Below are 16,570 nucleotides of genomic sequence, written 5' to 3'. Positions count from 1 at the left end.
ACAATCTAGGATGTAAGGAAAGTTTGCCTCTGGAATCTATCCAGGTACCCAGTTGGGACTGAGCTTCAGCTTAGATGTCTGAAGATGTTAAGTTATAGAATCACGATCTGAGCCGGTACAACACGTGGAATAAACAACAAAGTATCACGATATTACAAACTTTTTTTTTTTTTGCTACATATAAAATGTCTGTATCGCATTTCTCTAGGGAGCTAGATCCAGTTTAAAAAGCATTCATTTCCTCCAGCAAAAGGATTTTACCTAATCTTTCAACATTTACTTTAAAACTTTTTTTTATCTATAATGAATATAAGGAAAGTATTATAATGAAAATTGAGAATATCAGGCTTTAAGAAAATATATTTTAAGTTCTCTTTCTCTTTTAGTTGCTTGATATTTCTTTTACAAAGGCTTATTTCGTATGATAGGTGGAAGGAGGGGCTTCTTTATCATTTTGAAGGTACATACTCTGAATTGCTTGAGTGATGGACTAGATGCTAATTGATCCATTGTCGTCGGAATAAGGTCACGCTTTTGTTTGCATGTTTTTGAGGTAAATCAAGGGATGATATCAACTATGAGTCATTCATGAGATTCATATTCACAGAGCTTGGACTAAGGGCTATATAAAGAGGAACGGTTCAGGAACTTAGACTAGAAAGGAACAGAATAAGCTGAGTTGATCCACTTAGAAGTTTACAATGAAGTTTCTTCTATTACTGCTCCTGCAGGCCACTGCTTCTGGAGCTCTTCCCCTGAACAGCTCTACAAGCCTGGAAAAAAATAATGTGCTATTTGGTGAAGTAAGTATGGATTCTACAGTATTTATCTAGCTTGATGTTTGTCTTTAAGATTTATTGCATTAACCAGTTTGTTTGTTTGTTTGCATTTAAGTATCAGCTGAAAATTGGTCTAGGAGGCTGTCTGCTTTCAGTATTAAGTTTTTCTTGCCAAAGAGGAATATACAAAAGAGGTATTGGTTTTGAAGGAGTGTTATGAAATGGGCAAGTGAACGTGTTTCTTCTTCTAAAAACCTTTGGCCAAGAAATTTCCATTCAATATAATTGGCGTTCACTTCTGTTATGGTATTTTACACTAATCATTAAATATCAGTTAATAATCTGAGATCTGAACAATGGCTGGATTAATATAACCACTCCAGGCTGCCATGATAATTTAAGCATATTCCCTTTACCCTCAGTCATCTCAGATATATTTTTATAGCTTTTTTTCTCTTTTTTATGGTGATGGGGTTCCACTATGTTGCCCAGGCTGGTCTGTAACTTCTGGGCTCAAGCAATCCCCCACCTCAGCCTCCCAAAGTGATAGGATTACAGGTGTGAGCCACCATGCTGGGCCCATCTTTATAGCATTTTTTTATGGATTTTTTTTTTCAATTCTTAATTTCTTTTCCTTAATTAAAAGAGTTTGGTCCCTATTTTTAAAGATGATTTTATCATAGTTACCTTTTATCTACATGTATATAAAATCATACATGATTTTATCATGTATCATAGATACATTGAATTTATCATAGTTGTCCATTTTGTTTAGCTTTGAGTTTTTAAGCAAGAAATTTGCGTCCCAACTTATATTAATAACGCTAATAATTCATGTATCCTTTTTTTCCTTTTCTTTTCTTTCTTTCTTTTTTTTTTCTTTTTTTTTGAGATAGGGTTTTACTCTGACACGCAGGCTACAGTGCAGCGGCACGATCTTGGCTCACTGCAACCTCCATCTCCTGGGCTCAGGTGATCTTACTGCCTCGTCTTCCCAAGTAGCTGGGACTACAGGCATGTGCCACCACTCCTGGCTAATTTTTGTATTTTTAGTAGAGACAGGGTTTCACCCTGTTGCCCAGGCTGGTCTCAAACTCTGGGGCTCAAGCTATCCTTCCACCCTGGCCTCTCAAAGTGCTGGGATTACAGGTATGCACCACTGTGGCCAGCCTGGGTGACCAAGAGAGACTCCTGTCTCTTAAAAATGAATAAATGACATTTTAAAAAAGATATTTCCACTGGGATTCCGGGAATAAATCCAGCTAGTAGTTTATGACCTGTAGTCCCAGCTACTCGGGAGGCTGAGGCAGGAGAATGGTGTGAACCCAGGAGGCAGAGCTTGCAGTGAGCCAAGATTGTTTGTTTGTTTGTTTTCTTTTTTTTTTTTGAGACAGGGTCTGTGTCTGTCATCCAGGCTGGAGTGCGGTGGTACAATCAGGGCTCATCGCAGCTTCTACCTCCCAAGCTCAAGTGATCCTCTCACCTCAGCCTCCTGAGTAGCTGGGATTACAGGCATGCGCCAATGCTCTGGGATAATTTTTGTATTTTTTGTACAGAGGAGGTTTTGCCATGTTGTCCAGGCTAGTCTTGAACCCCTGGGCTCAAGTAACCGTCCTGCCTCAGCCTCCCAAAATGCTGCAATTACAGACCTGAGCTACTGCTCCTGGCTGACATGTCTGCGATAGTACAAAAAATTAAGATTTTTTTTCCTCATTATAATTAATTGTCCAAACAACAATAATGTAACCTGTGAGTAAGATGTGCAAAATTCCTGGTCCAAAAGCATCAGTGTGCTGTTGAGTCATATATGTGGAGCTCCCAACAGAAACTTTTCTGTGCATAATTATGCATTGCTGAATGTATTTTTTTTTCCAGAGATACTTAGAAAGATTTTATGGCCTTGAGATGAACAAATTTCAAGTGACAAAAATGAAATACAGTGGAAACTTAATGAAGGAAAAAATCCAGGAAATGCAGCACTTCTTAGGGCTAAAAGTGACTGGGCAACTGGACACATCTACTCTGGAGATGATGCACGCACCTCGATGTGGAGTCCCCGACGTCCATCATTTCAGTGCAATGTCAAGGGGGCAGTTATGGAGGAAACATTATATCACCTACAGGTAATGTTGGTGTATGTCGCCCTGTATTTTTCTACTTTCCCACAGGTCTGACTTCTAACCTGAACCAATTAGACAGCCCTAAATCTGGAAGTAAATAAAGTACCTCCCTCAATTGTTAATGCTATCTCTGTTAAGATTCGTTTTCTCTAGAAGGAAGAATTGTTCGCTCGGGGGAAAATCGTTTGGCTTGCCAGTCCAAAGCAGATTTTAAAAGCTGCAAATAAGCCTGGTGTGGTGGCTCACACCTGTAGTCCCAGCACTTTGGGGGGCCGAGGCAGGCGGATCACAAGGTCAGGAGATTGAGACCATCCTGGCTAACACAGCGAAACCCCGTCTTTACTAAAAACACAAAAAAATTAGCCGGGCGTGGTGGTGTGCACCTGTAGTCCCAGCTACTCAGGAGGCTGAGGCAGGAGAATGGTGTGAACCCAGGAGGCAGAGCTTGCAGTGAGCCGAGATTGTGCCACTGCATTCCAGCCTAAGTGACAAAGCGAAACTCCGTCTCAAAAAAAAAAAAAAAAAAAAAAAATTCTGCAAATAAAAGGAGAATGAAGCTAAATTTACTATAAATAAGATAATTTACTATAAATAAGAAACAGGGGATGTTTATAGAGTAGTCAAGATGGATAAATGCAGAACCTGGGAACAGGAGCAAAAAGCATAACCATCTATGAAAGCAAATCCTTCACAGTGATGATCTGTGAGTTTTAAATAAGAAGAAATTAAGTTAGATTTTGGTTAAGCAGGAAGCTGTCCAAGAAAAAAATATTTCTGTACTTAATGAAGCAAGTTTTAAAATCTGGACTCCTGATTTATGAAATGATCCATCTTCCAGTTGTGCTAGCAAAAATGAAGTATTGTGGTGAGACAAAATTAACACTGCCTTCCATACATTTTTCTCTCTCTCTTTGATGATAAAGAATCAATAATTACACACCTGACATGAACCGTAAGGATGTTGACTACGCAATCCAGAAAGCTTTCCAAGTATGGAGTAATGTTACCCCCTTGAAATTCAGCAGAATTAACACAGGCGTGGCTGACATTTTGGTGGTTTTTGCACGTGGAGGTAGGGAACCTGTACTTCATCTTTGTCATTTGGCATGATCTATAGGATATATAGATGGACTAATTTTCTTTCCTTTTCCAAAAGCTCATGGAGACTTCCATGCTTTTGATGGCAAAGGTGGAACCATAGCCCATGCTTTTGGACCTGGACCTGGCATTGGAGGGGATGCACATTTTGATGATGACGAATTTTGGACTACACATTCTCAAGGTGGGAAAAAAAATCTAAGCAAACAGGAAAGGAAAACAACAAAAACCCTGACAAATTCAAAATTCTGGTTTCGAGAGACTACATTCTGACAAATGATTATATGATGGAAAATCTTGTTCTGATTATAATTTTGCCTCTAAATGAAATTTAACACTTTGTATGGGTGTCGATTTCACCCTCTGTAAATTGAGGATATTAAACTAGATCATCTTCAAGGTCAGTTCTAATAATCCATGAGGATGCAATGAACTATGAGCTAGTTCATTAGCATAAACTCAGAGGAACCTTAAGAAGCATAATATGAAAACGTAAAAGCTGTTATTTAGGTGGTAAGTTTTTTGTTTTTGGTTTTGTTTTTGTTTTTGTTTTAGACAAGTTCTTGCTCTGTCACTTAGGCTGCCATGACATATCATGATGTAACTCCCTACAGCCCTGAACTCCTGTGCTCAAGCAAACCTCCCACCTCAACCTCCCTAGCAGCTAGGACCACAGGTGTGCGCTACCCACCTGGCTAGTTTTTTTATTTTTTGTAGGGACAGGATCTTGCTATGTTGCCTCAAGAGATCCTCCTGTCCCAGCCTCCCAAAGTGTTAGGATTGCAGGTGTGAGCCACTGTGCCCAGCCTAGGTGATAAGTTCTTGACTTAGTGAAATCCATAAACTCAAAAGCAAACACATACTAATTCTGTATGTGCCAACAATTAGAGGATAAGATGGTCATCTGCATGATTCATAATATGCTGACAATTTCTTAGGTTCATAGTGACCAGGAAAGAAAAAGTTATAGAGAATCTAGATATCCCTATAGAGAAACACAAGGTTATACAGTCATGTACTTTCAAGTGGTCTTGGGATAAAAGTTTCAGAATGTCCAATTGAACATTTAATACCTTGGGGGCATTTACAGAAGAACAGTAACTTCCTATTCCCTGCAGATAGTTGACATGGGGTTAATTAAACTTCCCTGTTATTTAGGGGAATCACTAGCATGGGAAAATCCTAACCATCATGACAGAAGCCTTTTTAATTTTTCTATTGGAAATTTTAGAGTGTATGACTCCGTCATGTGGAAAATAAATGGGGAGAAAGTCATCAATAATATTCTCTACTCAGCATCCTCCTCTCTAGCTGATATTGTACAAGTTGGATGGCAATATTTTTATAAATACTATGTCCACCAGAAAGACTGTTTTAATCTAACACATAGCCTGAGGCTTATAAAGTTTTTGATGAGAAGAGGACTTTTGTATTGTCAAAAGACAGATCATGTAGGATTAGGTAGTTGCTGAACTGCAAATCCTCAGCGAGACATGTTATATGTGCCTAAATTTTATCCAAGGTTATTTGGGGGATTGTAATTCCTTCATCTAAAATGGGATACATGTGCCAGTTAGCCTCAAAAAAATGTTTTGGAATTCTAATGGACCTTAGAAGAGTAATTTAACACAGCTTTCTATAGGTAGAGGAAATTAAGACCAAGAGAAGGTTAGTGGCTAGTTTGTGGAAAAGCTGGGCCAGAATATGCATTCCTACCTCTTAACCCAGTATTTTCTATCTGTCCATGTTGCCTTATTTTTTAATTGGATTGATTAAATGCTTTCAAAAAGTGAAGTTATTAATGACAATTATAACTTAAAATGCTTATTTTCAGCAGTTTTTGTTGTTGTTGTTGTTGCTGTCACTTGCTTTTTTTGAGATGGAGTCTTGCTCTGTTGCCCAGGTTGGGGTGCAGTGGCACAATCTCAGCTCACTGCAATCTTCACCTCCAGGGTTCAAGCAATTCTCCTACTTCAGCCTCCTGACTAGCTGGGATTACATTACAGGTGCTGGCCCCCACACCCTGCTAATTTTTTTTTTCTTGGTAGAGATGGGGTTTTACCATGTTGGCCAGGCTGCTCTCGAACTCCTGACCTCAGGTGATCCTCCTGCCTTGGCATCCCAAAGTGCTGGGATTACAGGCATGAGTCACTGCATTCCTCAGCCTGTTTTCTTTTACCCAGTAAATCAAATAAACAAATAGGTCAATGCTTGCTGATCTATTCTATTACAGTATTGGGTGATGAGGTTACTTGAGTACAGAGATGAAAAGGACACAATCCAAACCCTGAGCACACAATCTAGAGAGAAACAGAATACAAACATAAACCCATTATTTCCAGATGAGGATCAATGGTGGTGGCTCATAGGCATATTATAGGAACTGAGAATAGTTCAGGTTTAGGACAAATTGTAAAAACTTTGCTTACTCTTCCCAGTCTTGCTGGGAAGGTTACTGGACCCATGATATAGAAAATTCTTGAAGGATTTGTGTCTAGACACTCCCCCAAGAGAGTGTAGGCTCTTTGCACTTGGGTATGGGAGACTGTTCCAAAGCCAGGCTCTGCAGCTAAGTGATGTGTGACTCTGGGCAAGTCAGTTCTTCTGAACTGCAATTTTGTCATAGAAAAAAGATAAAAATGAAGGCATTGGACTAAGAAACAAAACTGTTAGTCAGGAATTTTCAAATATTCTGCAAATTGAGAAATTCAAAAGAAGGGACACATTCCTCTCTCTTCTCTTACCTACAAAGGTGTATTCTCTAGGACATACCACGAAAATGAACAAGGATTTCTTATGGGACTCAAAAGAAAAGACAGATATAAAACCAGACTATTTTAATCATAGATAAAAATGGTAAACTCTGAGTGGGGCTCAAAAGAAAAGACAGAAAACACTGTAACTTGGTAGTCCAAATATGTCTAAATTATAAGTATAGACTCTTTTAAGAATTAGTTATTTTTTCTCTTTTTTGTTTTTCACATTTTTTCCTTGAGTCATATAGATTCTTTAATTTTATTTAGAATCATGTGTAGTAAAAGCATAAACACTAATCTTGGTTCAAGCACTTAATTTGATTACTCCTATAGATACTGTTTCCTCATCTGTAGTGGAGAGCATGGTGGTTTCCTTTCAGTTGTATGAGAATTAGACATAATGTATTACACTTCTCAGTGACTCACAGCACCTGAAACTTAATGATAGCCTTATATTTGGGTTTACGAAAAGATGATTGCTAAAGACATTTTTTTCTATATCCAGTGAAGCTTCATGAAGACTAAAACCAGAATTGAGTCATGAGAGTTGAGAATTATTTAGAAGCAATGAAAACTGTTGGAGGCAGCTCTGAGTTATTTTAGGAATTTTTACAACAGAATATATTTCATTTGTCTACTAGTACAGAGGTCCTTAACCCAAGGCAATTTTGTCCCCAAGGAGATATTTGACAATGTCTGAAGACATTTTTTGGTTGTCAAAACTAAAAAGGATTTTCTGCTTGCATTTAGGGGTAAAACCCGAGATTTCTAAGCATCCATAATGCATAGGACAGCCCAGACTACTGGCCTATAATGTCAGTAGTGCTGAGGTTGAGAAACCTTATTCAAAAGGGTAGAGAAATAAGTAAAAGATTCTCAAATGTTTCTTTTTCACTGTGTCAGATATCGTGTTACTGTCCAAGATGATAATGCATTTCACAGTGTTCTGTCTTTTGATTGGTTCCTTCTTAGGCACAAACTTGTTCCTCGTTGCTGTTCACGAGCTTGGCCATTCCTTAGGTCTTGGCCATTCCAGTGATCCAAAGGCCATAATGTTCCCCACCTACAAATATGTTGACATCAACACATTTCATCTCTCTGCTGATGACATACGTGGCATTCAGTCCCTCTATGGTGAGTTTAATTTCTTATTTTGCCAAATAAGATACTCACTCTTATGAATAGTCTAACAATACTATATTTGGATAAAATGTTAATATCTGTCTTTTTTTGAGCTCCATAAGAACCCTCTCTGGCAGGTGACACAGGTATTAACTTCATTATACAGATGAAGACAAGAGACCTAGTAGGTTAATGTCAGAGCCAGAGGCAGAACCAGAGGCCTCAAGTCTCGTGTTCTTTCTATCCAAGATACCACTGCCTTATTGATGAAGGCCCACACATTAAATAATCCATTATAACTGGAAAAGGAAAGTAAAGATAATCAGATTTTCTTCCTCCATGATATTGCCATCATATGGGAAAAAACACCTTACTTTATGCTTCCTGTGAATGTTATAGAAAGCTTAAAATGATTTTGATGCAATGTTCATTAAGAAAATTGAGTATTTAAAAAATAACAGTTCCTCCTCTGAAATAAAATGCAGATTTTGTTTACTGATGCTTCTTGAAATGTATTTTCAGGAGGCCCAAAAGAGTACCAACCCATGCCACAGCCTGACAATTTAGAACCAGCTCTCTGTGACCCCAATTTGAGTTTTGATGCTGTCACTACAGTGGGAGATAAGATCTTTTTCTTCAAAGACAGGTAGGATCATTTTCATATCTAACCAATATTAAAGTTTCTGCCTTTAAATTTTTTTGTCAGAGAAAAGTGGGAAATAATTGAAAATGAAGTAGATGAAACTTGTAAGCAGGAACTTGGACTCAATTCTGTAGGCAGTGAGGAGATCTTAAGGGTTTTCAAGCAGGAGACAGGTGTAATCACATTTGCGTTTTAACTAGAAAACTGGTGTGTAAAAAAGGATTTGCAGTAGGAATCTGGGATGGGGAATTAGAAGACAGGAAACAGAAGCCAGACTATTTTAATTATAGATAAAAATGATGAAGTCTGAAACTAAGACTGTAAAACAGTACCTATGCAAGAAACTTGATTTCCTGATTATGGAGAAGAGAATTCCAGGATAACTTTTCGTTTCTTTCTTAGAACACAGAGTGAAGCAGGTATTGGTGGTAAGGAGGGGCAGTTGGGAAGACTAACATTTGTCAAGTAGTACAAATATTTCCCATTTTTGAGATTATAAGACTGAGACACTTGAGGATAGGTGACTTCCTTGAGGTTACAAAACTGGTGAGTGGATTGTAGGGTCAAACTAGAAGCTTAGATCCCTGGATTCCAAGCTCCAGGGTATTTCTGTATATCAGATTGCTTGTTACAGTGATTGTTATTATCAAAGAGTTGATTGATATTCTTTTCTTATGGACCCATGAACATCAGACATCCATGGAACAGAATGTGAAGACAATGGAAAGAAACATTGGGTTTTTTCACAGGTTCTTCCTATTCACATGCCATGGTTCTTGAGTCTACATTGTTTTATAATGTGTTAAATGTCTTTCATGTCAGGTTCTTCTTGCTGAAGCTTTCTGAGAGACCAAGGACCAGTGTTGATTTAATTTCTTCCTTATGGCCAACCTTGCCATTTGGCATTGAAGCCGCTTATGAAATTGAAGCCAGAAATCAAGTTTTTCTTTTTAAAGGTATTTCTAATCTTTAGTTTTTAGTTTTGCCATTGAGTTTACGTCAAGGAAGAGAATAAATTAAGAGGAGACTAATACTTTTTAATAGACATAGGCTAAGAAAGCACTCTTGATTTTATTAATAGTGGCTCTGAACTGTAAACTAAAATAGCCTAAATACCTAAGTAATACATACAATTTCTGGGAAAAGTTTGTAAACTATAAAATAGTAATACTTGTGAAAAAAAAATCCATAGGAACCAAAGAAAAGAGACTATGTTTAAGATCAATAAGCAATACATTTTATAACTGTGGGAAAGGAATTATGTTGTTTATAGTAAATCAGCATTTTCTTATTACTCTTTCTGTATAATTCAAATTTACCCTATTTCTTTGTCTTCACAGATGACAAATACTGGTTAATTAGCAACTTAAGACCACAGCCAGATTATCCCAAGAGCATACATTCTTTTGGTTTTCCTGACTTTGTGAAAAAAATTGATGCCGCTGTTTTTAACCCACATTTTTATAGGACCTACTTCTTCGTAGATAACCAATATTGGAGGTGAGTTTTAACGGTTGGTCATTTCACCCCTCAGATTGTGAAACAGGCATGGAATGAGGTTTTCTAGAAGGCACATTCTCTGTGCAAGTTCCCAAAACTCCTTGACCTTCCAGGGAGAGAGATGAAAAGAATATAGGACTGAAATAGTTATTGTCAACCAAGTTCTTTGTGTTTTTGGTTTCTAATATATGAAATAGTAAATAATGTGTTTTTTTTTTTAAAAAAAAACACTTTAAAAAATGTCATCTTATTAATCATAGTGGAAACACATTGGAAAAGAGTGTCATAGATGTACAAGACCAAGTATTTAATCTACAGTCAGTTTGGAGGATCATGGATTTCCAGATTCCTTTCTATAATCACCAGATTCAAAAGACAAAATGAGAAACCATCCTCTAAATGACAGGAGGTCAGGAGGTCCTGCAAAGTCTTCCTTAAAAGAAAGTCATATGGTCAAGTGAGGATAGGAGCTCATTTGAGTGTCTGTCTCTGTTGTCTCAAGTGTCTAAATTTTGAAGGAGGAGAGGATTCTCTATTCCTTCTTCTGGGTAAGCCAGTCACTTCCTAGATTGCTTACCTGGTTGACATGAGACATAACATATATGTTAAGCTTACATTTACAACTATTATTTATTCTTAAACATTTAAAACTCAACATCTAATTACAATTGAATACCGGGTGCTTATGACTTGAATTTGTCCACCAGCCCTTAGCCCTGTTTGAGAAACAAAACTTGATTTTGGCGAATAACACTTTCCAAAGAGCTCATAAATGGGCGTAGTTTGCTGTAGCCTGTTATTATGAACATTGACATTTCACCTCTGAACAGTGGTTGTGTTTAGTTTTCTGCTTCTACTTGGCCCACGATTTTTCCCTTAAATGCCAATGAGAAAGTGCTAAGCAAGCCATTAATACTTAGAGAACCAAACTGAATAAAAACAAGACAACGGTTAGATTCAGTTGCCACTTGGAAGTCTAGAGAGACACAAAACTCTTTTCCCTTGCTGGTAAAAGAGAATTTAAGAGAGAAACTAGGATATGACCATACAGCCTGTAAACAAAAGGGTTTACCTTTCAATTTCTCTCAAACATGTGTGTATAAATCCCTTTGGTTCCCTGGCTCTTAGCCCCTTGACCTGTTTATTATCTTCTTGGGGGGAAATGGGTATTTTTGTCTCAGTGAATAGCTTTGAAAAGAAGGCAATGACAGGCAACTGAAAAATTGGTCACTGGGGCCTATGCTGTAGCCAAATCACCTTCTATGCCAGACTATAAAGCAGGAACAAGCACTAGCGGAAGTATTATGGGATAGTGGGAAAAAGACTTAACCAGAGTCAGGAAGCATAGGTTTGAGTCCTATAGGGACTCAGATGAAATCAGTGAGCTGTTTAGGTCCTCGGTTTTCTTCATCAGAACAACTTAAGCCCTTTGGGGAAGAGCTCTTCCGTAGAGAAGGTAGGTTTGTGGTGCATGTCAGGAAAACCACTTTCTGACTGAGTTCCTGCTGGTTTCTTCCTTGCTCAGGTATGATGAAAGGAGACAGATGATGGACCCTGGTTATCCCAAACTGATTACCAAGAACTTCCGAGGAATTGGGCCTAAAATTGATGCAGTCTTCTACTCTAAAAATAGTAAGTAGATGAGGAAACCATGAAGATACTGGAAATTCCATTTCAAAACTATAAATCCTCTAAGATTAGAGAATAGGGCTCCAAATTGGAAAGGGACAGGTCTCTGCAGTTCCCCACAGGGCCACAAGGAAAAACTCATACTGTACGTGGCTCTGAATAGGAAAGCTAGAATGAGCAGGGGCTGGTGGCACAAGTGGTGTATTGCCAGGGTTATCTGGCAGGCAGCGGGAATGTGATTGTTCCTATTTCCCATGTACCTGAGTGAGTCTCTGGAATTTCCTTTGACCACATCAGCCACACAGTATGTGCAAGGCAGCACATGGCAGCCAAGACTCAGGCAGTCTGGAGTCTCACCCTTTCCTACACCTTGCACTCTTGACCTTTACTGTAGTCCCTTCTGCCCTCATAGGCCCTCACGGACTGGGGACTGAGGGTGGATTGAGAAAAGCTTGAGTTTGTGTTGTATGTCTTCAAACAAGACCAGCCTAAGCAGCTATTCAAGGGACCAATATTTTTTGTTTTTATTCCCTCCCCTCCCCAGTGTTGTTTCTTCCATCAAAGCCCCTGTGTGCCTTAGCTGGGTCTGATATCCTGTCTCATGAGTCCTCCACTTGGAGTATGACTGGCTGTAGGTAGATGTTTGGGGAGCATGATACCAAGGGTCCCCAACATTTATATTCTCGAATCACATCTCATCTTTTTTTCATTTGTTATTTTTTGATTAAAAAATAGAGATGGGGTCTTGTGATGTTGGCCAGGCTGATCTCAAACTCCTGGCCTCAAGCAATCTTCCCATCTCAGCCTCTCAAAGTATGCAGTAAAGGACATGAACCACAGCCCATAGGTCATCTATTCTAGATAATCTATGAAAACAGATTTGTGTTGTTGTTGTTGTAAAGAAATACAGGGAGGGAATTAAACTATTTAATTGTTTTCATTTTCAGAATACTACTATTTCTTCCAAGGATCTAATCAATTCGAATATGACTTCCTACTCCAACGTATCACCAAAACACTGAAAAGCAATAGCTGGTTTGGTTGTTAGAAAGAGTGTAATTAATGGTTTTTGTTAGTTCACTTCAGTTTAATAAGTATTTATTGCATATTTGCTATGTCCTCAGTGTACCACTATATAGAGATATGTATCATAAAAATAAAATCTGTAAACCATAGATAATGATTATATAATGTATAATATTTTTCAATTTTGAAAACTCTAATTGTCAATTCTTGCTTGACTCTATTGTTAAGTTTGAAAATAGATACCTTCAAAGGCCAAGAGAATTCTTTTTGGAGCATGCTCTGTAAGTCGGTTCCTAACATCCTTGGACTGAGAAATTATAATTACTTTTGGTATAACTAAAATTAAGTATATATATTTTGGCTCAAATAAAACAATTGAAAAACAATCAGTTGGTTTTTAATATATTTTTCTTGAGAAACAGAATGTGTATTTTAAAAATAACTCTGAACCTACTCCTAAATAAAAACAAGTCTCTCTGACTGTATCAAGGGATGAATAGAAATATGGCAAGTAGAAAAAAAAGCTTAGATTTCTTTTGGTCACTTGGGTAGCACCACCTGTGTCCTTGGTCTCAAGGCAAGAAAGCATTCTCTAGGCTACACATGATCCCAAGGAGTACTCATAGAGTATGGCCACAAGACTGGAGAGAAGGGAGGAAGTGGGAATTACCCATTCTGGTAAAATCCATAGTCAAGTATCACAGTGTAATTGCTGTGTGACCTTAACAAGCAATTAAATCTAAACTTCCTTAAATTTCGGAGGAAGTAGAATTAGGAGGTACCCACCTCATAGGTTTATTGTGAAAAACCACACAATGCATGGTGAGCACATCATTCTGGCAATTTGGCCTGTCCTGTATCCATTTTATCTACTACCCTGACACATAGTTCCTCTATCTTCTGGGTTGTATACATTGTAGAGCTCTCACTTATAGATTAGGGGTTTGTGGAATGCTTTTAGTTTTCAATTTATTGGTAAATCATTGCTGATTGATGTACTTAAGTTTGCAGAAATGACCAAGTTCATTTCAAGTTGGATGATCATTTTTGGCTAGTGGAACGAGCTGAGAAATCAGGGGAAATATGAGGCTCAGAAAGTACCTAGAGGCAGATAGAGCTCTTTGTCCCTCGTGTCTCAGATCTTTTTTTTTTTTTTTCTTTTTTTGAAACGGAGTCTCACTCTGCTGCCCAGGCTGGAGTACAGTGGCGCAATCTCGGCTCATTGCAACCACCGCCTCCTGGGTTCAAGAGTTTCTCCCACCTCAGTCTCCCGATTAGCTGGGATTACAAGCGCCAGCCACCACGCCAAACTAATTTTTGTAATTTTAGTAGAGACGGGGGTTTCACCATGTTGGCCAGGCTGCTCTCGAACTTCTGACCTCAAGTGATACCCCCAACCTAGGCCTCCCAAAGAGCTGGGATTACAGGCATGAGCCGCTGTGCTCAGATCCATTCTTAACTCAAGTGTGTGCTCCTTCAGTATTATTAGAGTTGTCTTTGCAAGGAGTAGAATCAATTCACCACTAGAAGAAACGTTATTCCCCACAGGTTACTAAATGCTGGATTTCACTCAAAAGAAGAAAATTCCCTACAGAATCAGCATCAAAAGAAAATTGAATGGTATCTGGGTGAATTGTCTCTGGCCTTAGGTAATTCAGGAGGGAAGCATTTCTCTTAAATGATGGCTGAACAGGAATAAAAGTCGAGTCACTATCATGAATGTTCGTGAAGATGCCTTCAAAGACTTAAATGTGAACCTTTCTTCCTTTTGTTCTATCCGTGTTATACTTTTGAATTTTGTTGAACAAATTGTTATAATGTTAACCATGTGCCAGGCACTGTTCCAAGTGCTGTATACACACAAAATATAAAATGAAAATAGCTCATTTAATCCTGATTACAAACATGAGGTAAGTACTGTCATTCTCACTTTTCAGATGAGAGAACTAAAGCATCAAGAGTTTTTACTTCGCTCTAGGTCAGGTAGCCTTGGAGCTGTGATGCACGGTCAGGAAGCCTGACACCAAACTCTGTGTTACCACTAGCTTGTGCCTTTTAGATTTATAAAGTCGAAAAAGTTAAAGCTAAAACTTCTGGCATTTCACTCTACAAAGCTTTGCATTTTTACTTTTCAATTAAAAGTCTTCAAAATGTCTTAAGAGTTGTGTGTGTGTCCCATCTGGGGAATATCACTTTTTCTCTGGGAAATGGAGGAGTATTATTTTGTTGATGCCAGGAAAGAAAATGTCCAAGACTTGGAAATTACAGATGCCTTTACAATTGAGGGCTGCACATTGTCTAGCTAATATTCTGGAGTAACTAATTTTATGAGGGTATGCATCTTTGACTTTTTATTGGGTAGACTAGTTTATAAATCTGCAAGGGTAGAAATAGTAGAGAACTGACAGTTACATGTAAGGTTCTTTCTGTGTCAATGCAAATAAATCTTACCTCTTAGAGATAAAATTGATTTGTGCCAGATAGAAGACATACTCTCAAACATTACATTTTACTGTCCTATAAAGATATTACCTATTTATATCATTAGGAAATTTATTTCAACATTCCTTCTTGTATATATGTCTGTTCTTCAGGCCCTTCTATGAACTGATTCCCTCATTAGCTAGTGAGTTAAAGAATATCTTTAATAAGTTCATTTCATATTTGCATAAAATCATATTTTTAGCCTTTAAAAATTATACATTAGCACAAATTAGTCAGCAAGGAAGAGAACAGGACTGTCTTCCTTGTGGACTGCAAGTAGAAAAAACCTTAAATTAGGCAATTTCTGAAGCCTGCCAGAACTTCCTTTTTCTAATTCTGCCTATCCCCTTATCCTGAAATAGGATAGTGAGGAACCCTGTGGCTTTACAGAAGAAAGGAAAGGATGTACCGTGTTTGGGCTGCATAAAGTTTTCCAGATTCACATTTTTGATGTCGATACTAGATTTGAGTCCCTGTGATAGGCATGGGAGATTCAAAGATGACTAGGAATCTATGTCTTCAAAGGCACGAAATATGGTAAAGACAAGACATATAAACAAATTATAATGCAATGTAATAAGTAAATCAATAGAAGTATTTACAAAATAGAGGGGTAATTATATCTCTGCAAAAGGATTTGGGGGCCACAGAACATTTCCTATGGGAAACAACATTTGCAATGTGTTTTTAAAATATAAGAGGGATTTGTTACCAAGTGGAAACGGAGCTTCTCAAAGACTCACTAAAAGAATATTTTTGTAAAATTGGAGAATAAAATAAAAAGGGAAAAGATGAGAAGGAGATACCAGGTCATGAACAAAATTTATTGTCATGAAACTTTACATTTATCTCATAAATGATATGACTTTATTAAAGGGATTTTAATAGGGATAAATACCAAATTGCATCTTAGAATATCTTTTGAATGGAAATACAGAAGATAGGCCAGAAGGAATTAAGGCAATGTGCAGAGAAGAACAACTACGATAGTATTGTACTAGTCCATGCAAAAAATACTAGAAACCTAAATTATAGAATTGGGGAAGACATGTGAGCAACAGCTGGAAGAGAGAAATAATAAGGCTTGGTGACTACTTTGCATGTGAAGTCTAGCTGAAAAGGAATAATATAGGATGATTTTTTTAAGCATCTGGTTTAAGATGTGACTTTGAATAGAGAAGGAAAATCCGGTTGCGGAAGAGATAGTGGTGTGATTGATGGAAAGGAAATAACTAGGTCTGTTGAAACTGGAGAGCCGGAAGGAGACGTCTAGTAGGTAATGGGATGGGATCAAGGCCCAATAAAGCTGTCTGAACCAGAAATTAAAATGTTGGAGTGTTTAGTGTGTAGGTAGAAGGTCACAACTTGGAAGTTAATGGGATATCTTAAGAGGACCATAAATAATAATCTTTC

The 16,570-nt window shown here is 37.9% G+C and overlaps 1 protein-coding gene across 1 annotated transcript; it reads left to right on the top strand.

Moving 5' to 3' along the window:
• The first annotated feature begins 520 nt into the window (after positions 1–520).
• Positions 521–13,045, top strand: MMP12 (matrix metallopeptidase 12). The gene is made up of 10 exons (XM_008020669.3): positions 521–803; positions 2,655–2,902; positions 3,823–3,971; positions 4,056–4,181; positions 7,726–7,887; positions 8,398–8,521; positions 9,341–9,474; positions 9,859–10,018; positions 11,544–11,650; positions 12,595–13,045. Exons 1-10 carry the CDS (start codon positions 702–704, stop codon positions 12,693–12,695), a joined length of 1,413 nt encoding a protein of 470 aa, XP_008018860.3. The 5' UTR covers positions 521–701; the 3' UTR covers positions 12,696–13,045.
• The last annotated feature ends 3,525 nt before the right edge of the window (positions 13,046–16,570 follow it).

This window comes from Chlorocebus sabaeus, chromosome 1 (genome assembly GCF_047675955.1).
Source record: "Chlorocebus sabaeus isolate Y175 chromosome 1, mChlSab1.0.hap1, whole genome shotgun sequence".
Lineage (NCBI taxonomy): Eukaryota > Metazoa > Chordata > Mammalia > Primates > Cercopithecidae > Chlorocebus > Chlorocebus sabaeus.
Note: the sequence above shows the minus strand (reverse complement) of the source record. Positions and strands in the feature narration are given on the sequence as shown.

Bases quoted from the DNA above. Each gene is read 5' to 3' on its own strand.
- MMP12 (XM_008020669.3), top strand. From the start codon at position 702: ATGAAGTTTCTTCTATTACTGCTCCTGCAGGCCACTGCTTCTGGAGCT. The intron at 804-2,654 runs GTAAGTATGGAT...TTTTTTTTCCAG, and splicing joins ATAATGTGCTATTTGGTGAA to AGATACTTAGAAAGATTTTA. The intron at 11,651-12,594 runs GTAAGTAGATGA...TTTCATTTTCAG, and splicing joins AGTCTTCTACTCTAAAAATA to AATACTACTATTTCTTCCAA.